At 48.4% G+C, this 27,023-nt stretch overlaps 1 protein-coding gene across 2 annotated transcripts in view; it reads right to left on the reverse strand.

Moving 5' to 3' along the window:
- Positions 1–27,023, reverse strand: part of FBLN5 (fibulin 5) — a 77,039-nt gene that overhangs the window by 7,889 nt on the left and 42,127 nt on the right. For both annotated transcript variants that reach the window (XM_025870453.2, XM_073895794.1), the window contains 6 exons: positions 14,795–14,917; positions 12,073–12,189; positions 8,373–8,492; positions 4,699–4,821; positions 3,546–3,672; positions 709–904 (listed from right to left, as the gene is read on the reverse strand). In XM_025870453.2, the coding sequence (XP_025726238.1) occupies positions 709–904; positions 3,546–3,672; positions 4,699–4,821; positions 8,373–8,492; positions 12,073–12,189; positions 14,795–14,917 (806 nt within the window). The remainder of the gene's footprint in view (positions 1–708; positions 905–3,545; positions 3,673–4,698; positions 4,822–8,372; positions 8,493–12,072; positions 12,190–14,794; positions 14,918–27,023) is intronic.

The following is a 27,023-nucleotide window of genomic DNA, read 5'->3' on the forward strand; positions in this document are numbered from 1 at the left end:
AGGGGTCTCCAAAGAGGAGAGGCCACCCCAGGGTGGCAGGCCAACATGCAGTTCAGAGACGTAGGGGCACAGGATTATGTGTGTGTAATTAACAAAGAGGCAAGTATATTTTAGGACGTGTGTTCTAAAATGTTTTCCTGATATGCTATCCAGTCAAACTTTCTACGATCACAGAAATGTTCTTTATCTGAACTGTATGAGCAGCCACAGATGACCACTGAGCACTTGAAATGTGGCTAGTGCCACGGAAGAACCTAATTTTTTATTTCATTTCATTTGAATTCATTTAAATCCCAAAAGCCACCATGGCGACTCTGCTGGACAACACAGATGGCGCCCACTTCCCGTGAGGCAAGCCTTTATATTTGCCAGTTTCTGGAAGCACGTAGTAGGCAATAAATATTTGTCAAACGAGCGGATGGATAACGAAATGTGAGTGCCTCCTCCAGGCAGGACAGAAGATTGCATCTTGGCCTAACTTCTCATGATGCAGAAGATGAGGATCCGGAAGCTCATAAAAGAGAAGCAGTTTTCACAAAGCTGCCCAGAAAGTCATAGGGTTCAGAACCTCGAAGTCCCGACTCCCACCCACTCCCCTCTTCGCTCTTCACACCCGCCCCTCCCTAGTTGCTCTCTGAGCTGTTCCTAGAAGCACGCGCCGGGCTAACAACACAAGCATTGTTAAAGACGGTGACCATCCCCTCTTACCCGCATATAGAATTCTCTGCCCTCATTTCCAGACTTGATCTGGAAAATGTAATAAGCCCCAGGGTAGCGGGTCGTGGCTTGCATTTGGAAGATGTCAGCAGGAACGGAGCGTCCTGACACCACATCCATATCCCGGTACAGGATGGTAAAGGGCTGGTCTCTGCAGCCAGGATTCTCAGCAGGACACATGCAGCGGCTGTTGGGAAGGGAAATCATGCGAGAATGCGATAAATCCTTTCCAGATGCTCCTTGTACCTACTTCCTCCCTTAAAACACTGAAAAGGAGGCTACCCCATTTTTATCATCTGAATGCTGTAACTGTAGATCCTCTCTGCCCCCGGGTCTCGTCTAAAAACTCACCAGGGTGTAGGTGAGCTCTCTGTGTCCCGGAGAGTGGCCTTTTCTGACCAACCAGATATTCCTGCTACTAGAGTATTAACCTTAGACGTCTGGTTTGCAGAATACTGGCCCATTCTCTAATACACTTTACATCTGTCATGTATTTACTTGGCAAAATGCGTCAATGGTCACAACGCCCTTCACTTCCCCAGACATACATACTCATAAAAAAATTCTAAAAGTGAGAAATCCCATGAGATTGACAGGAACTGGGTGGTCCTTGGACATTCTCTGTAGTACTTAGCACGGCCTGTGGAGAACATCACTTCATCTTTTCATTTGATAAACAAGAGCTTAGAACTCACTAAACTCACTATAAGACACGGTGTTAGACACTGGAATTGGAAGGGTCAATAAGATCGTGACCTCAAACAGTTCATTTTCTAGTAGGGGAAATAAATCAGGGACAAAAATATCTCTACTACAAACGGCTAATTTGAAACGCTAGTAACAACATTGTCATAGCATGAAACCACTGACTCTCTTTCCCAAGGAAGGCCTGTTGTAGACGCCCCTCGATGTCTCCCTAACCACCCAGATCTCTCACCTCACCCCTGAGACTTCCCCTAGGAGTCAGAGTTCACAACAGGATGAGGTACCTCTGTAGGTACGTTGCCTTGATGGGCAGAACTGGGAGTCAGCCTTGTCTCGTTTCTGTTGCTCTCCCCAAACTTCAGATCTCTCTTCAAAACACTGGTTGGTTCTATCTCCAAAATACAGTCCAAGTCCAACCACCTTCACCACCCCTTTTATCACACCCTTGTCGTTCAGGCTACCATCGGGTCTCACCCAGCCCTCTGGGATGGCCTTCTAATAGGTCCCTCCCCCTTCAATCCGTTACATGGCAGCCAGAGCGCCCATGGTCAAAAAGCCAGATTCTGTCTCTGTCCTGATTGAAGATTCTCCAGTGGTCACCCCTTGCAATGTGAGTAAAAACTAAACACCCACTTTAGCCTGTAAGACCTATGGGGTCTGGCCTCTGTCAATTTCCCCTGGATCACTGCCCACTTCACTCACCAGGCTGCCACAATTGGACCTCCTCTGTTCCCTGAAGACATCAAGCTCTCCACCACCTTTGTAGCCTTTGCACGTGCTGTCCCCTCTGCTCTTCTACCCTCTGTCAACATTGACTCATTTTCCCATTCCAGCCCAAATGTCACTTCCTCGGAGGAGCTTTCAGACTCCCCAGTCTAGACCAAGTCCAAGCTACATTTTCCTTTTATAAATTCCCATTCCTCCGGCTCATAGCACCTATCCCAATCTGTGGTTATGTTTTCATTTATGGGACAATTTGCTTAATGTCTTTCTCCTCCACTATCAGGAGAGCAAAAACCACGGTGCCTGGCACAGGTGTCAGCCACGTAACACGAGCTCGACTAACGCTGAATAAAGGAACGTATAAAAATAATTTCTGAAGTTTTGTTTTTTAAGGCCAATCAAAACAGCCGAGCCAAAATGTCCCTGGTGGCCAAATGGCCCCTTAAAATGTCACGTGTCACACAGAAAAGAATTGCTTCCTAAATTAAGAAGCTTGGAGGAGGGCCTGATGACGGAGGGCAGCTGAAGAGGATCACAAACAGCTGGGGGAGGTGGCACTGCTGCTAAGATCTGAAAGATGGGGCGGGTCCATCTGTGTGGCGGTGGGAGTAATGCCTTCCATATGGCAGAAGTGGGTGCTCGAAAGTCGGGAGGCTGGCTGCTCCAGGGTGTGTGTAAAGGTGAGGGCAAGTCCCATTCAGGTTGGCAGGGGCACGGACACACAGACAAGGACATGAGCTGGAAGGAGGTGGCTGGCGTCAGAAGGAACAGGTCCTGGAGGCAGGCAGTTTTCAGCGGCATGCCACGGACCTCCCCGGCCACCCTGGCTCGGGGGCTGTGCATTGAACCGGGTCAGTCCCTGGCTACAGACAAGGGCAGCCCGGAGGATCCCAGGGAGAACCAGCAATGGGAGCCGGGAGAGCAGCCTGACACTCCACTCTGCCCCCAAAGGACCCTGGAACCAGAAACCAAAGTGTTGCTAGAAGCACAGCTCTTAGCATCGAGGGAAACTGTCTGCAAGGACCAACCCCCCCACACCCCGCCCGCCCCTGCTTTGTCCTCTTTTGCCAGTTTTTGTCTGGAGCAGGAAGCACCCTGGGAAGCCATGAACGGCTCTTAGATGCTGCATTCCTAGAGTACAAGACAGAGGTGTCTGATTCATCCCTTTATCTCCAGCGCAAGGGATGGGCGTTGCTCAGGGTAGTAAATGTGTCACTGGAAGAAGGGAGTGCCGACGGACCTGTTTGCGTGCGTGTGTGCGTGTGTGTGCGCATGCGTGTGTATGTGTGTACGAGTGTGTGGTAGGCAACAGGCCAGGCAGGGGCACTCTCCTCTACACCACACCGGCAACCTCCTGACCCAGGCCCCTCACCCATGTTCCCATTTCTCTAATGACTTACTTATCGCTGATCCGCAGATAAGGCTCCTCGCAGCGGATGGGGTCAATGCACTTGAAGCCCCCCTGCAAATTGTAGCAAGTCTGCTGCAGGTTACACGTGTGGTTTCTGTGCTCACACTCGTTGATATCTGAAATGCAGATAAGAGGCTGAAACAGGACAGCGCTTCCCAGGTGTGTGTGTGTGTGTGTGTGTGTGGTGGGGGCAGCCTGGGTCTTTACTACAGAACTGCGTTGTCCGCTGTGACAGCTACTGGCCACAGGTGGCTCCTGAGCCCTGGAAATGTGGCTAGTGCAAGGTGAGATGTGCTGTAAATGGAAAAGACACAGAGATCTTGGCCACTCGGTACAAAAAAAGAATGCAATATCTCATCAATAGTTTTTACACTGAGCACATGTTGGGATGATAATATTGTACATGTGTTGCATTAAATAAAATATATTCTTAAAATTAATTTTACTTTTTTTTTTTTTAATTCTTATATGGCTCCTATTTGTAGCTGACTTGATATTTCTATTGCCCAGCACTGCCATGGAGAATTCTTGCTTGGTGTTCAGGTAAGGTAGGTTCAAGGAACTGAAATGGGTCAGTGGCTCAGCACCTAAGCCTCTCCACTGGCCCCAGTGGCTGGACCAGGGGCTGGGAACCAACCCAAGCAGCCAATCTGAAGGAGACCTACCGTCTTCACAGCCTGGGGTCCTGACCCTTTGAGGGACACACAGTCAGACGCGGGAGTTTCCCTGGCTTCCGTTCTCTAGGGAACCAGCAGAGAAATGCTAACTAGGCTACCCTCCAGGGGCCGTGACAAAGCCTGGACCATGGTCCATGAGTGGGGCCAGGCCACAAGAAGCCTTGGTTGGGTCTGGAGGAGTCCTCTGAGGGGGTCGCAGAGATCCGCCTGGGAGGACGGACAGGCCACCTCTACCTGTGGAGTTCATGACAGAAGCGAGAGTCCCCATGTCCTTTCTGAGGCCAAAGTATGGGTCACAGGATGGGAAGGCCAGACATCCTGGCCAGAGCCTACCACTCTGGGAGCCACTGGAACCCACTCATGCCCTCATCCCTGCCACCCTCCCTAGATGAAGACATCCAGGTGACCCCCTGAGCCAGCCCCACCTCACACCTCCCCCAGCTAGGCCCCTCCGGACAGCCTTACCTTGGCAGCTTCGGTTGTCATCCAAAAGAATGTATCCAGGGGGACAGGAGCAGAAGTACGTGCCGGGCTGATTCACACACTCGTGTTGGCAGAGGAACTCAGAGAAGCTGCACTCATCCATATCTGGGGGTGACAAGTCACACCTGCTGCTTATAATCAGACTACCTGGGGATGGGGGCTTAGTGGTTTTCTCCTCTAACTCCCACACCCTCCTGACACATGTGACAGCACATCTGTGGCTACAAAGTTGCCATTTTACTTCTTGCACACTCAGGTGACGGGGAGCTCACTACCTACTGAGGCGGCCTACCGACATTTGGACAGCTCTAATTGTTAGCATGTTCTTCCCTAGAGGGAGATGAGATCTGTCTCCATCAAACTTCCCACACGTCTACCTCTGGAGCAGCTACATTATCTACTCATTACAGACTCATTTTGCCCAGTAGGTAAATGTACCTTCCACTTCTAGAGGTGGGATTTGTTTGCCCACTGGAGTTTTCTGGGTGCAGAGCTCTTCTCCAAAACCCAAAAAAACATTCCCTTGGCCCAGTCTTCTGAAAGGGCAACTTTACCAGTGTCAATGGCCCTCCAATCACCCCAAAGTTGAGAAACAATATTATTTCTAAAGTCACAACTGAAAGGGACATATCCAGGAGGCCAGGAATGTCCATTATATTAAAATGTCTTTGTGTCCAAAAATCTCCTTCAAAGAGAAAACTCTGGAGTGGCCTGGGGTGGCCCGCTGGCCTCAGGAGGTCGCTGGGACCTGGAAAGCTAGAGCTGGGCCACCCTCCGGCTGCAGAGGTGGGGATGTGAAGGAAGAGCCATTGACCATGTTGGCCGTGGCAGCCAATGCAGAGGGCGGTTCCAAAGAGCCAGCTCTTCACTGCACACAGAGTTTGGCAACAGAGCCCCCGTTTGAGCCTCATTCGATAGGCACGCCAAAGAAAACATGTTTTTCTTTCATTTATTGTTTCCCGAAAACTTGCTTTCCCTAGTTTCCCCATGTGACATGTCCTCGGATTGCTCTTTCACTCACAGACCACTGGTGGCTGGAATCACCCAGGGAGGGTGTCAGCGCAAATAAGGCGGCTTCCCCACCGCCGGCTCATTCTGGGTGTGACCTGCCTAACTGCCTCTCCCATCAGAGAAGGAGAAACTCCTTCCCGTCTCTCCCAGGGGTCTCCAGGCAAGGGGTTCAGAGCCAGCGGAACCAGGATGCTGATGTGAAAAGTTAGAACATGCTCAGTGAGGCAAGACATGCTTCTGGCAACTCCCCTCCCCCTCCCCTGGGACCTTATAGGGTCCCAGGGTTCAGGCCCCAGCCCATCAACAGAGAGTGTCCCCCTTGATCTTGGTCATGTTTGTAGATTCTGGTCCATTACCTCCGGTAGAAGTAATATAAACCTGCAGCTCCCGAGTGCTTGCGATGTACCAAGGGCTGGCTTCAATGTTTCCTATGCCTCATCTTTTTTTTTTTAAGATTTTATTTTTAAGTCATTTTAAGTAATCTCTCTACCCAACGTAGGGCTCAGACTCACAACCCCGAGATCAAGCGTTGCACACCCCACCGACTGAGCCAGCCAGGCGCCCGGTGCCTCATCTGGTTTAATCCTCACCTCAGCCCTATGAAAGAAGCGCTATTACTAGCTACGTTTTACAGAGGAAAAATTGAGGCTTACAGAGGTTAGGTAACTTGACTAAGTTTGCAGATAACGAGTAAGCAGGAAAGCTGGGATTTGAAGCCAGCCAGCCAGCCAGCCAGCCTCCGGATCCTATGACAGGTCAGCACAATGCTGTAATGTCTCCCTGAATGATCATGCTCAGGACTTAAAATCAGTGGATTTGAGGGGTTCCAAGGCTGGGGGCATCCCCTAAGTAGGACTGGCTCCAGGGCAGATGGAGAAGGCAGCACCCACCTCCACCTCCTGTTGGGCAGGGAGGGGCCCTAATGGGCCAGGGGTCACTCTAAGTCTTAGAAATGGGGGCGTCGTGGTGAACGTGGGGAAGATGGTGATTTCAGATAAAGTGCGTCAACTGAAAACCCTTGCCGCACCACCAAGGATGTAGACTCTCTGAAAAGCCAGAAGTCTCTCACACTTACACCTAGAAAAAGTCAACTAACATGGAACGACACTTAGGCACACAAGCTTTTTTCATCTTTATGACCACCTTATTGCCTTGGCCAAGGAAAGAGCTAGAATTTGAACCCAGCTCCATCTGGGTCCAGTCACCCTCCTATACCACCTCTGCAGGTGGTCAATAAACACTGTGGAGGTGCAGAAACAACTAATTTTGTCTCAACAAATATTTGTGGAGAAACAAAATAATCCCATCTCATAATGCTAAATGTTCCGCTAAACGTTCCCCCTCTTAGGCCCTTGGCCCAGATTCCCCAAGCAGTGCCATGGGAGGAACTGAAATCTAGGAAGAAAGTAGCTTTCCATGCCTGAAGGTATTTTATTAGTTTCTGGGACTGACATTTAATCCATTTAAAGCTCTCTCTGCAACTGCAGACTTGGGGCTCCAGCTCTCTGGGGCCCCAGGGAGAGGTGCTCAGTTGTTCAGAGAATTCTGTCCCCAGAACACCCCAGTCCTCAGTGAGGCTACTAGACAAGTCTCATTCATGACCTGGGTCAGTTCCTGTCACAGTGAAACCCAGGATTAAGAAACTTTCCATTCAGCAGGACAAAAAGATTTTCACGCCTTAGGGTATGGTTCCCTTATTTTGAAAAATACAGTAAAGCATCGTTAATTTGGACTGTGCTAACTCACAGCTGCTCATGATGCCAAAAGTGGATGGAATGGAGTTTGCTTTAATCCAGTATTTACAAAAAAACAAGGAAAGAAGGAAGAATGGAAGAAAGAATGAGCTGTGCATGGCTCTGTGTGGGATGCTACGGGGATTTATATGAGTAAAATGCCATCCCTGTTCTCAAGAGTTTATAAGAGTTTACAAGTTTCTTGTTACAGGGTTTAACAAGAAAATTAGAGTTCCCAAGAAAGCACTGGCAGAGAATCATAGCTTCTTGGTCTTGGAAGGAATTGATAAAAGGTCAACAAAGCCACCATATTATGTTCTCACAAATTATTAAGAATTAATTAATGCAATGTTCAATCATTCGTTCACTGCCCTGAGAACTGTTGATTGTATGCACGTTATGTGCCAGTCCTGGAGCTAGGCACTGATTATTTGTAGAGATTTTAGAAGTTCACGAAGTATTTTCACTTACCCACATGATCTCACTCATTCAGCGCGCCCCTGCCGCCACCCTGTGAGATTCGCTATTACACCAACGTCATTTCCCTGGACAAGTACTATCTACGCTAGCCCCAGGACTTGTCAGTGCTGGGCAGGGACAGATAATTCAAACCAACTCACAGAATTGGGCAACTCCTTCCCCTCTTCAACCCCATGTCAGACCCTAAAAGGCAGCGCTACTGGTTTTTGCATTAAGGGTCAAATGACAAGGGAGGGGACTCTACTCCACCTTTTGGGAAGTGACTCGTCTCTGCTTTGTGTGCCTGTGACCCCACTGGACTGGGAAATATCCCAAACTGAGGATGTGTCTGGGAAAGGAGAGGAAACACCTGTAAAGGAAGCCCTTGTCCTCCGCCCCTCACCCCTGCACCCCTTGGACAGATGGAAGTCTCCAAATGCCAAAGCCCATTACCACTGCAATGAACACCGTCATCCTCAAGTTCATATCCTGGATCACAGCGGCAGATGAAAGAGCCATAGGTGTTGACACAGGTTTGCACACAGGGGTTCTCAGTGGCACACTCGTTCACGTCTAGGGAAAGCAAACGCACATACATCACTGACCGTTCCCACAACAGAACATCCCCACTGACGAGGCAGAAAATGCACTGGCAACAAAATCTACTGGTACCAGGAGACCAGATTCACAGGTGCCAACGACCTTCATCCAGGACCTCTTAGATCTAGAGCTCAGACCCCAGAGTGTTCACTGGAGGACCAGGGTCTCCATTCACATGTCCCTCCTTGCTCACAAGTTGTTCACAAGTTGGGCAGGGTAGAAACAACTCGTACATACATCCTGTCCATGTGGATGCATGTACACACATACCCCTCCTAGTTAGTCCAATCCCCACAGGATTTCCAGGCAATATCGGCTCTTTCCCATCATCTGATGCATTCTATCACTGATTAGCTCTTCCCTCACCCCTGTTGACTTTGAAGTTTCAGGTAAACAGATAAATAACCATGACCATCCTAGTAATAACTCTTTTTATTATTGCTATGGACTGAACTGTATCCCTCCCCAAAATTCCTATGTTGAAGCCCTAACCCCCAACGTGACTGGACTTGGAGATGGGCACTTTGGGAGGTGATTAAGGTTAAATGAGGTCATACAGGTGGGACCCCCATGATGGGATTAGCGCCCTGATAAGAAGGGACACCAGAGAGCTTTCTGTAACTCCCTCTATCTTGCGAGCACATGGTGAGAAGGCAGCCGTCCTCAGGCCAGGAAGGGAGCCCTCATAAACACCTGTCCATGCTGGCATCTTGACCTTGAAATTCTCACCTCCAGAACTAGGAGAAAATCAGTATCTGTGGTTTAAGCCACTCAATCTGGTATTTTGTCACAGCCGCCTGAGCTAAGACAATTACTCATAAACAATGTCACTCATTATTACAAAAGGATCTCACACTTACCAAATCCTTACAAGGACCACTGCCCCATGTTACAAGTTCAGTGGGTTAGGGAGAGGACCACAAGGCGGCACAGGGAAATTTTTAGATAATGGAGTATTTCATCATCTTGAGTGTGGTGCTGGCTGCATGGGGTATACAGATGGCAAAGTGTATGAAATAACGTGCCTTTAATAGTGCAGTTTATTGTACATCAATGATACATCAATAATCTTAAGGTTGTTTGAAGGTTGGGAGGTGTGCCCAAGTCCCCGAGCTACCAAGAGCACAGCTGGAACCGGAACACGAGTCAGGGGTCTTTCCATAATATCTACGAGTCATTTATTCTGCATAGTTCATCGGGATGAGGAAAGAGAGGGGAAGGAGCCCCTTTCTCCACTGGCACTGGCTGACCCATTTTAAGCACACCCTCTCCCAAGCCCCATATGCCAATGACCAAAGTTCCAGCTGAGAGAATTTCTATCTCCTTCAAAGTCCAGGTAAACCTCTTAAGGCTCTGAATAGAGATTTGTGTGTTTTCAGAGTGAAAAGGCTTCAAGGGGAACAGCTTGAGAAGCTTTTCTTCACGGGGAGGGCTAATCCCATGCCTACAAAGCTCCTGCTTCCTTAGAGCTGTCGGTGGAGGGAAGGGGGAAAGAAACAGGGCTCTGCAGGGAGGGTCCAGCGAGGCATCAATCTCCCCGACAGAGCTTGGAGGCTCTGCACCCCAGAAGCCAGGAAACGCCCTGGCGGGGAGCCTTTGAGTCAAGTGCAGGTAGAACGGAACTTCTGGGCATTAGGGCTGGTGTCCTTGGCTTTTGACCACACGCTGACCACGCCAGGATGAGGGAGCTCGGGTCTTGCTCTCTTGCAGCTCTTAGCTGCCTCTGCAGAGCAACAGGTCCCCCTGGGACCTCTGCCCCCTGGGATCCACATGTGCCTAAGTGCCCTTCTGAATCGTGTGGTTGCAGGCCACACCCCACTCCAACCTGCTGGACAGGAAGCCTGGAGCCTTGGTTCTCTGAACTCTGCCACCCCCTGGCTGCATGACTCTGGCCCCGTTGCTTAATGCTTCTGAGCTTCGATTTCCTCCTCTGCAAAGCAAGGCGACATGCACCTGCCCTACCTATCTCCTCAGGCTACTGTTGGGGTTCAGTGAGATTAACAGACGTGACAATGCTTCAAAGAACACAAAGCACCCTTCCCTGCACGAGGTGTGAGGATTACAGAAGAATCAGTGGAGAACGTAGCACCCTGTGGCACCCGTGGACCCTGCTGATGCAATATCCCCGTGGCTGGGCGCCCGTGTCCAGGCCTTAGCATGCTGCTGGACTTGGCACTGGCCGATGGGTCACCTGCTCCCCTTCACAGGCCTGTCCCTGAGAGGACTGAAGGACACTGGGGCCTTTGGGCTCTGCTGTGCACGGCTGTTCCTTGCGAGGTGCTGGAAGCACCTTGCCAGTCTCTGGGTGGAAGTCTGGGCTGGCACTTCCAACCCCCCGGCCTGGGCACAGAGAAGCCTGCATCTGCCCTACGTCACTTCTCAAAACAGCAAGGAAACCAGGGGCCTGTTCCCTGCTCCAGGGGGAGGGAAGGGCCCCTGTTCTACCAGCTCCCTCTACCTCTGGGCCCGGACTCAGCTCTCAGAAGAAAATTACCTCTCTTGGCAAGACGAATACAGTTGAGATTTCTTGGAACAATTAGCAGAACCAGCTTTGGAGGAAAGACAAAGAATCCAGGATCAGCCCCTTTAATGCTGATGCCTTCCTGTTTACCCAATGATTTCGATACGATTAAGCTAATGGAAACATAATATCCTCCAACTAGCTGGCTCAGAGCCTGCCCGCCAGACCTCAAATGGTGTGACAAGGAAATGGGCCCTGCAGAACCTGGTGGCCGGCTCCAAACAAAGACCTCATTCTGAGTCTCCGGCGCTACCTCCGGACAGAGCCGCTGCCAGGGGCTGGAGGCCTGGGTGGGGGCCGGGGGCAGGGCGGGCAGGACTTGCACGAATTCCTCGGGCCTTGAGCCCCCGTTTACTTCCTGAGCAGAAGAAACCTTCAAGTGGAGGCTGCAGAAGGCATGCGGCTTGCTTTTCTCGCGTATCAGTATTTAAAGTGCTCATGTAAAACTCAGAAAATGCCTTTGTTTTGGGGCCTGGCTTGGCTCAGTCAGTTGAGCGTCCAACTCTTGGTTTCAGCTCAGGGCAGATCTCAGGGTGGTGAGATCAAGCCCCACGTCAGGCTCCGCATCAGGCTCTATGCTGGGCGTGAAGCCTGCTTGAGATTCTCTCTCTCCTCTCCCTCTGTCCCTCCCTCTTCCCCTGCTCACTCACTCTCTCTCCCCCTCAAAAAAAAAAAAAAAAAAGCCTTTATTTCACTCTGTTTTTGTAGGAAATGCTGACCACCCCTCTTGAGCATCAGGAACTGAACTCAGACTACAGGACATGCGTGAAAATTTCCGATTAGCCCAGAAAGCTGGCAAGGCGACTTGTGGAAAGGAGACACGCAGAGAGAAGCAAATCCATGAAACCATAAGCCCCAGCTGCCGGATGACTGGGGTTCTCTTCTCAGCAGTACTCAGAGCACTTTTTGAGATGTTTCCCACGGTGACCTGGAGCGGGAGCAGATGCTAACCACGTCAATTTTTGTCAGACTCCGGAGAAGACAGGATCTCGCATTTCACATCGTGTGCAAGGGCTCATTGGCCTCGCATACCTTGGCAAGACCTTCCATCCTCGTTGAGGGTAAAACCAGGGTTGCAGGTGCAGGAATAGGATCCAGGAACATTCGCACAAAGCTGCTGGCAATAGCCGTAGCGACATTCATCAATGTCTGGAAAGAGAAACGCTAGCAAGGTGAGACATTTCTTCCTGATCACCAGTGCCGCACCCGGCATCATGACCACCCATTGCTTCCAGGGCAGGATCAGGAGGAAGGAGAAGACAGTACCGACTGAGTGTCAGGGATGGCAATACCCTCTGGAGTCTAAGGCTCAATCCACTTACAACCCTCCCTGACCCATCTCAGTCCTGTGAGCACCTGCACCTGTCTGGAAAGTTCTAGAAGAAATGTCTGCCTTGACTGGGTTATGGGACAAGACAGCCTCCAAGATTTTATCCAACTCCAATACTCAAAACTAAGCTTTATCCAACATCAAGAGTCCACTCAAAGATTCTGTAGAAATGTCACATGGCCCTGGGAAGGGACAAGTTGATTTAAAATGTAAGAGGAATCCACAGCCTTGCTCCAACAGGCTCCTCCCCAGCTCCGTTAACAATGATCTGTCTAGGGCTCAGGAACAAGAGCAAGTGTAGGCCAGGACAAGCAGGGCAGCATGGCAGTCTGGAGACCTATGATCCAGTAACACAAGGATGCCAGAGTTCGCCTTGAATCTCCTGCTTGCACCAGAGCAGACATAAAACTCCGGATAAACACGCCTCTCCCAAGCCATGGCTGGCCTTTCCCGAGCAAGCAGCTCCGGGGCTGAATGGGGCCTTTTAGCAGAGCTGGGCAATATGCCCTCCCTGCTGACATGTACCAGTCAATGGGGAGCCTGATGTCATTGGGAAAGCACTTCCCAATACCCCAGGTTAATGGGCTGATGGACAAGAGAATTCACTCCTCTGGGATGGGATGCCTTGAATGGGAAGCCTATACAGATGGAGACCCAGTCCTCACCTATACGAGTAACCTGCTGTGACCAGTTGATCCGACTGCAGCTATAACTGGTTCTTATCTTATCCCCACCTCCCCCAAATGTTCCTTCTCCAGGATCCCAGTTCCTTGGAACCAGAGTCCAGCCAGGGCTCTGGAGACCAGTTCCGATTCTGTCTCTGTCCCTGGCTTCTACCACCCACTGCCAGAAAGGACCCCTTCTCCACCTTAGCTAGTGTTCAGCCCCCTCAGAGGCTGTGCCCTGCCCTTGTGATTCTGTTTTATATCACACCCGGCCCACCACACTGCCCACTGAGTGCTCTGCAGCTCCTGCTGGGAAAGCACACTGACTAGTGCGGTCGCTGGTCCCTACCTCTCCCGGCATGCAGCTGGGCACGTCACTGAGGCTGGGGAGGTCTTCACTTCGGATATGAAGCGTGAGCGGGTTGAGCATGTGGCACCACGTTAGGCCTCCAGGAGCATCCCTCCCAAAGCTTCAGGCCCCGGTGGAAGAGAACAGCCCTCCCAAGGAGAGAAATGTCCCAGTTGCTGGCCCCCCTCACGAGGGGAAGGGTTTCCCCGGCCTTAAGGTCTTGAAAATGGAGCCTGTGTCCCGCTCACCTGGTCCTCCCTAGGTCCTCCCTAGCGCTCCCTTGTGGTGAAAAAAAACTGGCCTGAGAGAGAGGAGCCAGATTTTTGTTCAAAATGTTCCCCCTCTTTGAGTCTCAGTTTCCAACTCTATAAAAGTTGGATGACATAATATCTAACATCCCTTCCAGCTCTGAGAGCTGACATATTAGGTTCCTGTACAAATAACTCACTCACACTGATCTGCTTATGTTCAAATCAGTGGCATCAAATTTTCCGTAATAGCTGAGGCTGGTTAAAATGCACAGTGACCATCATATTCACAAATGCCCCCATGTGCAGCCAGCTCTCCGGTGCACGCCTGGAAAGAAGAACCAAGCCAAGTCTAGTCTGGCTTATCAGGCCCCAGAGATGCTTCAGACAGGGCTCTAGAGCAGACCGACACTCAAGTCAATCAAGGGAGTCTTGGAAAAAAGAATCTTTTTTTTTTTTTCCATGATGTTGTTTGGATATGTTTCTCCACTCCTCCAGGACTGATTTTCGGGCAAGAGAACAGTGTTTTAGAGAACTTAAACTGGTAAGGCTTTTCCAAGAAAACACAGCATAGAAATCACACCCTAGAAATAGAATTCAAGTGACAGCTAGAGATTGCTATGAATTCATTCTCTTGGCTAAACCAAAACCAGAGGGGAAGAAAGGCAAATAACCCTCCAGTAAAAATAAACAGAGAGATCATATAGCGGATGCCAACTGCAAGGGACAAAATTCTCAATTGGTGATGACTGACTCCTTCAGAGTAAAAAGACCACAGCTAGTGTGGTGGGTGGGTATTGGGAGGAGGTGTTAGAATCTACTGATCCACATTTGAGACTTGGAACATTTCTGTGACTAAGCCAAGTGTTCCCTTCTCTTGGTATGATTAGTATGATTTCTAACTAAGAGAGAAAGGAAGCAGGTCTAGGCAAAATCAAATATGAGCCTTTAAAACTTACATTCAAAAACTCTGATAATGACATTGACAGTGATGGTCACAACTGATTTGAAGGAGCAGTGCAAGCTCCATAGCCTTCCACCTCCCTACCCCCCCCCAAGAAAAGCCCACTGCCCTTAGGCCACCCAGTTATGCCCCCATTTCACAATACCCCTGGCGACCATTAACTTCCAAGAGTCTCTGCGAGCCCCAGAGAGGTGTTACCTAAGCACTGGCCTTCCAGAAGCCAATAGCCATCAGTGCAGGAGCAGGTATACCCTCCTTCCGTGTTGATGCAAATCTGGGTAGGATTGCACTGGTGAGAATCCGTTGCACACTCGTCCACATCTGTAACACAGAAATATTCCGGAAAACGTCACCTACATTTATCCAGAGCCCTGGAGCCACCAGGGGTGCGGGCTGCTTGCTTGTCCTTCTGGGAAGGAGGTGATAATGTCTACAGGTTACACCCACGGAGACGGACACACCTCCCTGATGGATACCACTAGGAGATACTGACCTTTTTGGAGGGGGCAGACCTAGTCTGCTCCCCAGAAATCCACAAAAGAAAATGGCCAAGAAGAGAACACACATCCTGGGGGAGTCTTCTGACATCCCTCCCCATCACTTTCTGAAAAAGGTCACCTTGATAATAACCATGACTTGATTTATTTATTTTTTTTTAAAGATTTTATTTATTTATTTGAGAGAATGAGAGAGAGAGAGAGAAAGGGGGGAGGGTCAGAGGGAGCAGCAGACTCCCTGCCGAGCAGGGAGCCCGATGTGGGACTCGATCCCGGGACTCCAGGATCATGACCTGAGCCGAAGGCAATCGCTTAACCAACTGAGCCACCCAGGTGCCCAGCCATGACTTGATTTAGAAACACGTTTTGTCTTAGGTGGATTCATGCAGGTGTTAAACAGGGGTCTCTTGTGTACCTGCCCAGGAAACACCTCTGAGAACATAACAGAAGAAAAATAAACGTCTCCCGCCAAAAGAAGCTAGGAGTGGACCGCTTGATTGTATCCTTCACGAGAATCGTTCAGCCTGCGGCTCCTGCACCTTCCCGAAGCTTCACAGAGCCCTGCAGCCTTCCTCCTTGCTCCAGAGCTCCTGGGACTGATCTCCTCCTGCCCTCTGCTCAACACTGGGGCTCTCTGCACAGCTGAATGCCCCTGGCCGTCTGTCTGGCAGTGTACAGGTACCTATGTCCAAGTCAGCCCCTTCTCCCTAATCAAGAGCTTCAGAGCATAGAGACCAACCTATACGCATGGCACGTTCCTCAGGACATCCGGTGTACATACTATGTATGTACAGCCCTCAAAACTACTTCAATGGAAACAAATCCTTCTGCCCTTTCTCCCTGCACTGCACTTGAGAGACAGTAACCGACATCCTATAACAGGACCTCCTGACACCACACACTCTCACTTCCACCTGGAGGAGGACATTTACCGTAAACATGCATCTATTAATTCACTGCACGGGATCCATCAAGCGCCCCGGATCCCACGTCAGTGCCTCCCCTCCTTGTCAGCCTCCCTTTCCTATCCATACTTTAGCAGGGCACCTGCATTTCTCTCCCCTCACTCCTGCACTCGGGGAGGCCTCAGCTACATCTTCTCCCTGCCTCCTCCAAAAGGACCACACGCGGTAGGAAACAATATTAAAAGCTACTCACCGAGCATGTGTAGCGTGCGTATGCGGCACACACGTCACATGTATGTGTCGTGCGCACATGTACTATGCACATGTGGTCCGCATGTCGTGTCTGTATGCAGTCTGCCTATATTGTGTGCACAGGTCGCGTGTATATAGGACACGTCACAGATGCTACCATATTTATTCTCACAAACCCTGCCAGGGGGACTCATGACCCCCATCTTACAGATGGGAAAATTGTGCTGATACAGTGAACAAGTACCAAGCCAAGAGCTGAGCCCAGGTCTCCCTGCCTCCCTGCCTCCAAACCCCTCTGTGCAGGAATAGCCGAGGTCACATCACCAAGGCGGGTTCAGGTGACACCACTACAGTCCACCCCACCCCCCCGCGACACGTCAAAACCCCGTTGACCCCAATCAATCCCCACCCCACCCCAAATGATCAGAGGTCTGGGCATCGCGGGAAACCAGCCTTCAGTCCTCTAAATACGCAGCTTCCAAGAACCCGGCTCCAAGGTGGTGGCAGCCTCCACTCCACCCCAACACGTTGACAACGTGCAGCCTCCATGGCAAAAACCCAGCCTGTTCTTGGCTGCAAGAGCTCCTGCCTCTGCCCTTGGCCTCCATTCCACCCTCAGGGCTGCCCACCCAGCAAAGCCTCCCAGGGGAACCAGAGAATAATGCTTGGCCAGCAGCCACTCATGCTCCAATCCCTATCGAAGACTATGATCATAAATAATGCCACTATCGGCCAGTGCATAGTTACATTTTTCTGGCCTGCACTGATGGATGGCAGCCCTACCCTGGGAACAACAATGCCTCAGGAATTTGCACGCTTTTTCCTGCCTTGAGGGGATTAAAGGGTGAGAGGGACCCAAGGGGAGAAGAGCCATTTGACTTGGTGATAGCAAGTTCCCAAGACTCTGTGTTTGTGTAACTCCCGACACACACAATGTGCCGACGGACTCCCGCAGAGAGAAACCGACCTCGTACCAGTGGGCCCGACGGGGCTCCCCAGGGGCATGTGGGGCCTGAAAGTACCGCACACACGCACGTGCAAAACAGTTGAGCCTAGGAACTACATCTTGAAAGTGCATTTTTTGAAACACTCCACAGCTTTTACTGAGTTAAAGAATTAACTCGATTCAACGGCAATTCTGTTGACGTACGTTCAAAACTCTATACATTTTCCACTTTCACTCACCGAATGGATTGTCAATATATACATATTTTTTTGAGAGCCCTCTAAGTCCCTGGAGTTTTTTGGAGGGTGTGTCTTACCTTTATATCCTGAAAAACATACCTGGTGTGAGGCTGTGTCCATAGTAAATGTTCAGTAATTCTTTGGTGAATGAATGAATTGAACAGACGAGCAATAAACATGAATACCTTTAAGCCCCCCGGACAAGTTTCCACAGCCAGCGTGCTGGCAAGACCGTTTCTGGTGTGTGGACTTTAAAGACAACACACAACCAACCCCCCTGAAAACCACCGTCAGCTTACACACCTGGTGGAGCAGAAACTAGAATGTTCTCACCGTGGGGTTCCACCGGGGCTGAAAGACTCATCACACATTCCAGCTCACAGATGAACTGCTTACATTAAATACATTCGACTTAAATAACAGAAGGAAAAATACATCGAACCACTCCAAGGACATTCTTTGGCAAAGGGTCCCTTTCTGCATCAATGGAAAAGTACAAGTTACAGCAACCTGAGGAAGTGTCATTATCCCCGTCTGCAAACCGCACCTGCTAGTTCCTTTCCCATGTGATACGTAGGAAGACTCTCCCAAGAAAGAATGCTCGGTTCATTCAGTCCTTTACTTACAGATTCATTCATCCTTTCCGTTCTACTGTGGCTCTCTGTGTCCCAGACGGAGGGTCTCCTTAGAGTCCTCTGGCCCCTCCCTGCCTCGCTCCTGGGAGCTGTGGCTCTGGTCAGCTGCCCAGGAACCTGGACAATTCCACCAGAGCATCCGTGTCTCCTCTCTCCCCAGGTGGCGCAATGTCTGTCCCCTCTCCACGTGGCCAGCACCCCGGCAACCAGAGGAGAGAGCTCGCTCCCGCCTCTAGAACCTGGTGGCAGATCGAAGCCCCAACCCTGCACCTGCCCAGGAAGAAACTGTCCTCTGCTCTGCTGACCTGTGCAGCTTTGTCTGAGCTGTCACCCACTCCGTCAGACGTTCCCAGAGTGGCCTTCGATGGAAACGTTCTCAATCTGACACAACTGCTCACTCCGGAAGGTCATCAAGATCAGTCACCTCCTTACCACCCTCTCAGGAGGCCGCACGCCGGACTGGGCTCCCAGGCCTCAGGCCAGTGGCCCACATATTAGGGACACTGGTTGAGGATTTCATATCACTAGCTATGTCTCGCATCCCCGGCCTGATGGAAAGCTTCACATGGGCAGGTGCACTAAGACAAGGTGAATAAAGGATGTCCGTCAAGGTCAGTTGGGATCTCACAGTGACAGCAGATGGAGGAACTGGCCCCACGACATCAGACGGCAACTGCCTGACAACCCAGACGACAAAACAAATGGACTCTTTCAGGCTGACTCGAGAAACACCGCAGGGAGGGACCACAATCTTCGTGTTGGTTCACAGGTTCTTCTATAAAGAGCTCTATCAGCAAGCATAACAGACTAAAGGTACTGTCATAAATCGGTTTGAATATAAACAATATACATATGCATGCCAGCTCTTTATCATATTTGAAAATACATGCCATATACAAAGATGCATTTACACGCCCACATTTATTCCCGAGAGTTAAAGGGAAAATACTTAAACGGTTTTCACAGCACATGTTCTAACTGAAATTAAAGGTCCTTTAAAAACTGTAAAACAAAACAAAACAAAACCCAATGATTCAGCCATGCCCATGGGAAGAACATTTCCTAAGCTCTTCTGCCTGCACCAAAGCCTAGGAGGGAAAAAAAGACCAAAGGGCCAAGACCTCCCCAGAAAGGGCTAGTGGGTAGAAACAATAACTTCGGGGGCAGGCAGAGCTGGATGTGAATCCAGGCTCCAACACTTGATAACTAGGTATCACTGAGCAAGTTCATTAGGCTCCCCGACCCTCCTCAGGTGTTCTGCTAAATAGAGCTAAATGGAGTTCGTAAGTTAATGCATGCCCAGGTCCTATGGCCACCTCCTGGCACACAGTAGGTGCCCAAGAAATTTTAGTTCCCTTCCCCAAGTGAGGTGCTATTTCTAACAGCTGTGAAAGGTAGGGGATGCATGGCCCCTGCCTCGGCTGGCTTTGTTCTGGGATTCACCAAAGACACCAAGCTGACAGCACCGGGGCTCAGAGGGCTGTAAGCATGATTAGCTCTATCGTAACCAGACCCGGGGACTTTTCCCCCTAGAGCGGTAGACACGTGGCAGGAGACTGGGACAGAGTGAAAAAAAATAGGGTAGGTATATTCCTTCATGGGGCCTCAGTTTCCACCTCTGCACTTTGGCATCTATGGGTCCATCTACGATTCCACAATGGCAGATGTCCAAAAGCCTAGGAGTATGTGTGTCCGACCTGAACTCCAGAGCCAATGTGATCAACATTTACGCCACCTATGCTCTTCCCTCTTTCCACGTCTTCTGCTCGCCAATACTGTGAACAAGCAAGGGGTCATCCTCGTGAACCCGTGTGCACAAGCTCAGAGGAATGTCTCTGTTCTTGTGTGAGAACAGCCATCAGCCAAAGGGAAACATTCTCACTTGGTGACACTGGGAGAAAACATCCAAAAGTATTTGGAAGGCAACACCTTTCCAAAGGCCTTTTTTGGAAATGGCAAAATCATTTCCTTGGTAGTAAATTTTTACCCAGTGAAACAACGTGTTTTCCCAGCCCATTTTTGTTCCTTCCTTGCTCAAGCTAATGGGGCTTGATAAGAAAGAAGAAAGTAACAATGGCACATTCCTACGCCTCCAATTGAAGCCAGTCTCAGGCCTGCTGCTGGGCTGGGTCAATGCCATTTTTCAGCGAGACAAGCCCAGCCAAGGCTGGAAGCTACACAGGACCTACTTCCCAAACACCTGCTTAATTAAAGACCTCAGCGTTTGAGAACTCGCTTGTTGAAATCCCAGGACATCTGCACTCCATGTGTTTTATTGGTCCTGGGCAATAGTCAGGAACCAGATCTTTCTGTGTTTACAGCACTCTTCTCAATGCTTGATACTACGCTTACAATACAAAGCTTGCTCATGTTGCGCCGCTAATTAGGCAACAAATATGTGGTCCATTTTTCCAAACAATAACAACAAAATCCTTTCCTCTTGGATGAAACCAGCTGGAATGCAGGTTCCCACCTCTCTGTGGATTCTCTTTTTCTATCCATAAAGTGAGAGCTTGGAGGAGAGTTCTGGAAGGCCCCTTCTAGCTATGACCTTCTACAGAAACAAACTATGCAACTAATGGAGAGCACATTGTTTGGTCTTGGGTAATTATTTTCATCAGAGTGCTTGGTAAACATCAGCTGACTTCAGCTGCTTTCAAAATGGGCAGAGAATTGGCCAAGCCCATTCAACTTCTGCCAGCGTATGAACGGTCACTGCAGTTGTCGGGGGTGGGGGGCGAGGAAGGGATGACACATATCTTCCCTCTTGAGTGTCAGGCATCAAATTGTCCCGACAGCAAGGAGCCAAAGCTGCTGATGGCCAGCCTCGACGTGGTATTTTTTTTTAAAGGGCATGAAGCTTTAATTATTACCATGATTGGAAACCAAGCAAACGTGGAGCTCAAACTAGATTTCCACTTACTGAAATTCATGCCATTCATCCATCAACAGAGAAGGATTTTTGAACCTATACAAGCCAGTGGTTCCCAAACCTAGCCACCCAAGAGAATTGCCTGACTCAATCAGAATGTCTGGGGCTGAGGCTTGGAAAGCTGTTTAAAGTTAGCTGCATGATTCCAGCGCAAAACCGTATCTGGAACTTGCCATGCCAGACCAATACTTCTCACACTTGCATGTGCATATGAATCAGTGGGGAGCTGGCTAAAATTCAGGGTCTGGTTTGGTAGATTTCTGCATTTCTAACAAGCTCCGGGGCTTGCCAATGCTGCTGGCCCCGGGGCCACACTTTGTGCAGCAAGGGGCTAGATTCTCGTGAGTGATATTTGGTTCTGTATCCATGCAGCCTGCTCAGAGTTTCAGAGGCTCTTCAAGGAGCCCAGGAGAGAACTAAAGTGTTCAAATATCAAGCCGACGATTCCTAACTGGGTATTTCTCTACGATCAAACCCACAGGTCACTATATCCTATTAGGATTTTAGAGTCTTACTAAACAAGTTTGCAGCTCAGTCTACACCAGACCAAAGGCTCTCCTGGTACACAGAAGCAGCCGTTATTCAGTTCCACCCTGCAGTGTTGGAGTGCCTTGGGTGAAAGCATTGTGTGCCTTCAGAAGTCCTGGCCCGCTTCACTTAGCCAGTGGTGTTTGATTTCCTATGAGTAAACTCAGTTTCCCAAACATTAACAAAGTTCTTAGAAATACTGATTCAAAGTGATGACAAAATGTGCAAAAGATTCCAATTAGAAGGGAGGACAGTATCTTTCCTCTGAACGCAGACCATCCCTTTTCCATAAGCACGGTCTAGAAATCCTACAGCCCTTGAATCTGACCATCTTTGCTGCGTCTCCCCACAGGCTCTTCCTCCTTGTCCCCTCTGAGCCTATTCCTGCCCCACATCCTGACTTCCTTGTCACCCTCAGGGCCACGGTCTGTGATCTCCTTGTCCCCGATCCTCTTCCGATGCCATGCTTAAGGGCATCACTGTTTCCTAGTATCCCAGGCTAGAAACCTCGGGCATTCTTCAGTCCTTCCCCCAACTCCCTATTCTCACACAATTCTCCTGATGGAAATCTTGCAAATTCCCCTCTTTCTTTATGTCTCCCCTGAAAGAATCCAAGGCTTCATGGTATTTTCTCTAAATGATTGAAATAACTTTGTTACTAGTCTGCCAGCTTCTAGTCTCTCCCCCTGATGGCAAGCTAAACGCAACCTCCAGAACCATCCAAGACACAAAAATGATCATGTGGCTCTACTCCTCAAAATGTTACAGCCCCTCCTTAGAAATGTCATAGCTTCTTTTGGCACGTCGGCAACCTAGCACATCAGGCCTACTTCCCTACTCCAACATGTGCTAAGCACATCTAGCTTTACAGCCCTTCATATTGTAATTCCGTAGTTAGCTACATATGGCCCATCTCCCTCTACCAAACTGAGAGTTTCTTGAAAACCAGAACTGGGTCTTATTCACCTCTGTATCTTAAGCTCCCAACACAGTGCCTGGCATGATGGAGAGAGTATGGAAATAAATTATATTTGAATGAAGGAACTTCATTCTTGGAGTTTTCTGAAAGCAAGAGGGAAAGTGCGTTAGGCCACAGGGCATCAGAAGAAACCAGTTCAACCATCCATTCCTTTTGAGGCCTGTATCTCAATCCCATGGGTTGAAGGCTATCTGGCAGACAGCTCCAACTCCAGTAGAGCCTCAAGCCTCAGCCTGTTGTGCCTGGGCCTTTATTCCCACCCCAGGCTTTGCCCAGGGCTGATTTGAGCGTGTCCTCAACCTCTAAAGGCTTTGACACGCCATGTGCTCGGCCTGACGGAGTAAGCTGTATTTCCTCTCTCCTCCTAGAGAGCTGGATGTCCAGTCAAGGACAAAGTTTATTTTCAACAATCACTAGAAGGAGGAACATCAGAGGAGGGAAAAGCTACACCTTCATTCCGGCCTGAAAATGGGCTCCAATGGGACCTCTGAGGGCACAACCAGGAAATCCAATCCATTTTTCAGGTTCAGGACAAAACCCTCAGCCTGGGGCTGCCTGTGAGAATGCCCAGGTGTGCAAACTCACCCCAAGGAATCAGCCTATCGTCAGCAACACACACTCCCTGCCAGGTCACTCCCAGTGCCTGATAACGACGTCTTCAGGTGTTTTGTTCCCCACACCTGAGTTCAGAAACCCTGCTGCCACTTCTGACTCCATCACTAACTAAGCAGGGTGCCACTGCGCATGTCACTGACCTTCTGCATTTGCTTTCTTATCTGTGAAACGGGGCCGCTACACCTGCCCTCCTAGTGCTTGCAGGCCAGTGGGGAAGACGGCCATGGAAAAGAAACAAACGTGTGGAGGGCATTGCAGGGGGCTATGAGAACATAGAACTGGGAATGTCCCAAATCTAGGAGGTGAGGGCAGGTCTTGACACTGAACAATGATGTAGAGGAACGGTTCCTTCACATACACCTAATCTGGCATCCTGAGACAAGGGAGGGAAGTGACAGATGGCTCTTTCAACGTAAGAAGTTACAAGCAATAGGCCAGCAGGTGATTAAGAATCTAGATATTTCATCCTGAGAGCAACCTACTACGTCTCCTCTCCTGCCCCCACCCCTCCACCCCGCTCCCATCTCTAGAAGACAACCCCAGCACACCAGAGAATAACTCTTAAGGCTACAGCTCAAGAGAAGGTAAAACCTCAAGGCAAGGAGGAAGAGGGGATAAGCACAGAGAGACCAAAGGGGTTGGGAAGAGGGTACTAGGGATGCTGTCTCCTGGCTGAGGGGGCGCCGCATGTCCTGAGAGTCTAGAAGTGAAGGCCCCACCCCAAACAGCCCAGAGCTGAAATAGCCGTACCTGCTCCCCACCACCCTCTGGCCTGGGTAAGAGTTGGATTCTATCACTTGCGCCTAAAATAAATATTTGAACTAATTAAACACTTCTCTGAATTGCATGTTTACCCAGCCCACGGAATAAAAGCTGTCCTTTTATAGCCACCCTTCTCTGGTCCCTAGCAAATCCCTGGATTTCTCCAGTGTGGAAGGCAGGGAAAGGAAGGAGCTACATGTGGGGCCAACCAACTAACTGACCTGCCAGACCACCCTGGCACCCCCCATAAAGAGTAAAGTGCCCAAGTCCCAGTGGCAATAAAAAGCTAAACAGGATTCATTTAGGCCACATATATTCACCATGAACCAATACTGCTGTAGGTACTAGGGATTCAAAGATAAATGACACATGGGTCATGTCTGTTTAGTTTAGTAGGGACCAGATAATTCCAATTAAATACGGTAAGTGTCATGCTGGAGCAAAGAATGGGGTCGCTTCCAGGAGGAACAGACTTCCTGGAGCAGAAGATATTTGGATGGATCTAGACAGATGATGTGATAGAGGCTGCCACAATTGGATACTGTCGTCCAATATCCATTCTCCCAACTAAAGGCTGTATTTTTCAGCTTCCCTTACAGTGAAGTGGGACTATGTGACTAAATTCTGGCCAGTGAAACATAAATAAAAATAATGCATCACAACTTCTGAGTCATACTTTAAAATAATGAGTGTGTGGTCCCCTTGTCACTTCTCTCCTCCCTCTGGCTGGAACGTAGGTATGATGGTGAGAGCCAGGACAACCATCTTGGATCCAGAAGTGAGAGCCACATATTGAGTTTGGCCAAGCCACTCTACCCGCCCTGAACTACCTGCCTCTGGACTGTACCATGAAGGAAGATTTACATTCTCTCTTATCTAAACTAGTGTTTTGAAGGTCTTTTTGTTATAGCAGCTTAGCTTGTAACCTAATACAAATGAATAGGAGTTAGCCAAAAGATGGGCTCCCCCGTGGCCCTGCCCTCCTAAACCTGATGGGTGGATGCACACTGGCCTGGAGTTTCCCTGCGACCCTTCCCTGATAAACCTAAAGGAACTAGAAAAGGGGAAACAAACAAAGTCCAAAGTTAGTAGGAGGAAAGAAATAATGAAGATCAGAACAGAAAGAAATGGAAGCTAAACAAAAAATAGAAAATATCAATGAAACTAAAACTTGATTCTTTGAAAATATAAACAAAGGTGATAAAACTTTAGCTAGACTAAGAAAAGAGAGAGGACTCAAATAAATAAAATCAGAAATGAGAGAGAGGAAGCTACAACTGATACCAAAGAAATACAAAAGGTCATAAGAGACTACTATGAAAAATTTTTTGTCAACAAGTTGGACAACCTAGAAGAAATGGATAAATTCCTAGAAATATGTAATCCTCCAAGACTGAATCATGAAGAAACAGAAAATCTGGATAGACTGAAACTAACAAGGAGATTGAATCAGTAATTCAAAACCTCCTGACAAACAAAAGTCCAAGACCAGATGACTTCACTGGTAAATTCTACCAAACATTCAAAGAAGATTTAATACCTACCCTTCTCAAATCTTCCAAAAATTGAAGAGGAGAGAACACTTCCAAACTCATTTTATGAAGCCAATATTAACCTCATACCAAACCCAGACAAGAACATCACACAAAAAGATTACAGGCCAATATCCCTGATGAACATAGATGCAAAAATTCTCAACAAAATATTAGCAAATTGAATTCAACAATACATTAAAAAGATCATACCCCATGATCACATGGGATTTATTCCAGGGATGCGAAGATGGTTCAACATTTGCAAATTAATCAACGTGACACACCACATTAACAAAATGAAGAACAAACATCATATGGTCATAAAATTCAACATTCATTGTGATAAAAAACTCTCAACAAAGCAGGTAGTGGGGACATAACATAATACACACAGTAAAAGCCATACATGACAAACCCACATATAATATCACACTCAATGGTAAAAATCTTAATGTTTTTCTTCTAAGATCAGGAATAAGACAAGGATGTTCACTCTCACCACTTTTATTCAACATAGTATTGGAGGTCCTAGCCAAAGCAATTAGGCAAGAAATAAAATGCATCCAAATGGCAAAAGAAAAAGTAAAATTGTCACTATCTGCAGACAACATGATTTTATATATAGAAAACCCTAAAGACTCCACCAAAAAAACTGTTAGAACTAATAAACAGGGGTGCCTGGGTGGCTCAGTCAGTTGGGCATTCAACTCTTGATTTCAGCTCAGGTCATGATCTGGGGGTTGTGGGATCAAACCCCACATCAGGTTCCATGCTCAGCATGGAGTCTGCTTGAGATTCTCTCTCTCCCTCTCCTTCTGCCTCTCCCCCTGTTCATATTCTCTCTAAATAAATAAATAAAATCTTTTTTAAAGAAAAGAACTAATAAACAAATTCAGTAAATTTGCAGAACACACTATCAATATACAAAAATCTGTTGCCTTTTTATACACTAACAACAAACTAGCTGAACAAGAAATTAAGAAAACAATCCCACTTTCAATTTCATCAAAAAGAATAAAATAATGGGGGATAAATTTAACCAAGGAGGTAAAAGACCTATACCCTGAAAACAAGACACTAATGAAAGAGATTGAAGAAGGTACAAATAAATGGAAAGATATTCCATTTCCTCGATTGGAAGAATTAATATAGTTACAATTTCCATACCACCCAAAGCAATCTATGGTTCAATGTAATCCCTATCAAAATCCTAATAGCATTTTTCACAGAAATAGAACAAACAATCCTAAAATTTGTATGGAACCACAAAAGATCCTGAATAGCCAAAGCAATTTTGGAAAGAAGAACAAAGCTGGAGGTATCACACTCCTTGATTTAAAACTATATTACAAATTATAGTAATCAAAATGATGTGGTATTGGTATAAAAACAGACATATAGATCAGTGGAACAGAACATAAAACCCAGAAATAAACCCAATGTATATACGGTCAATTACTTTATGACAAAGGAGGCAAAATATAGAATGGGGGAAGGACAGTCTCTTCAATAAATGGTATGGGGAAAACTAGACAGCCACATGCGAAAGAGAAAAAAAGAAAGAAAGAAAGAAAGAAAGAAAGAAAGAAAGAAAGAAAGAAA

The sequence above is a fragment of the Callorhinus ursinus genome, unplaced genomic scaffold (genome assembly GCF_003265705.2).
Source record: "Callorhinus ursinus isolate GAN/ISIS: 27379988/994484 unplaced genomic scaffold, GSC_fseal_2.0 scaffold8, whole genome shotgun sequence".
Lineage (NCBI taxonomy): Eukaryota > Metazoa > Chordata > Mammalia > Carnivora > Otariidae > Callorhinus > Callorhinus ursinus.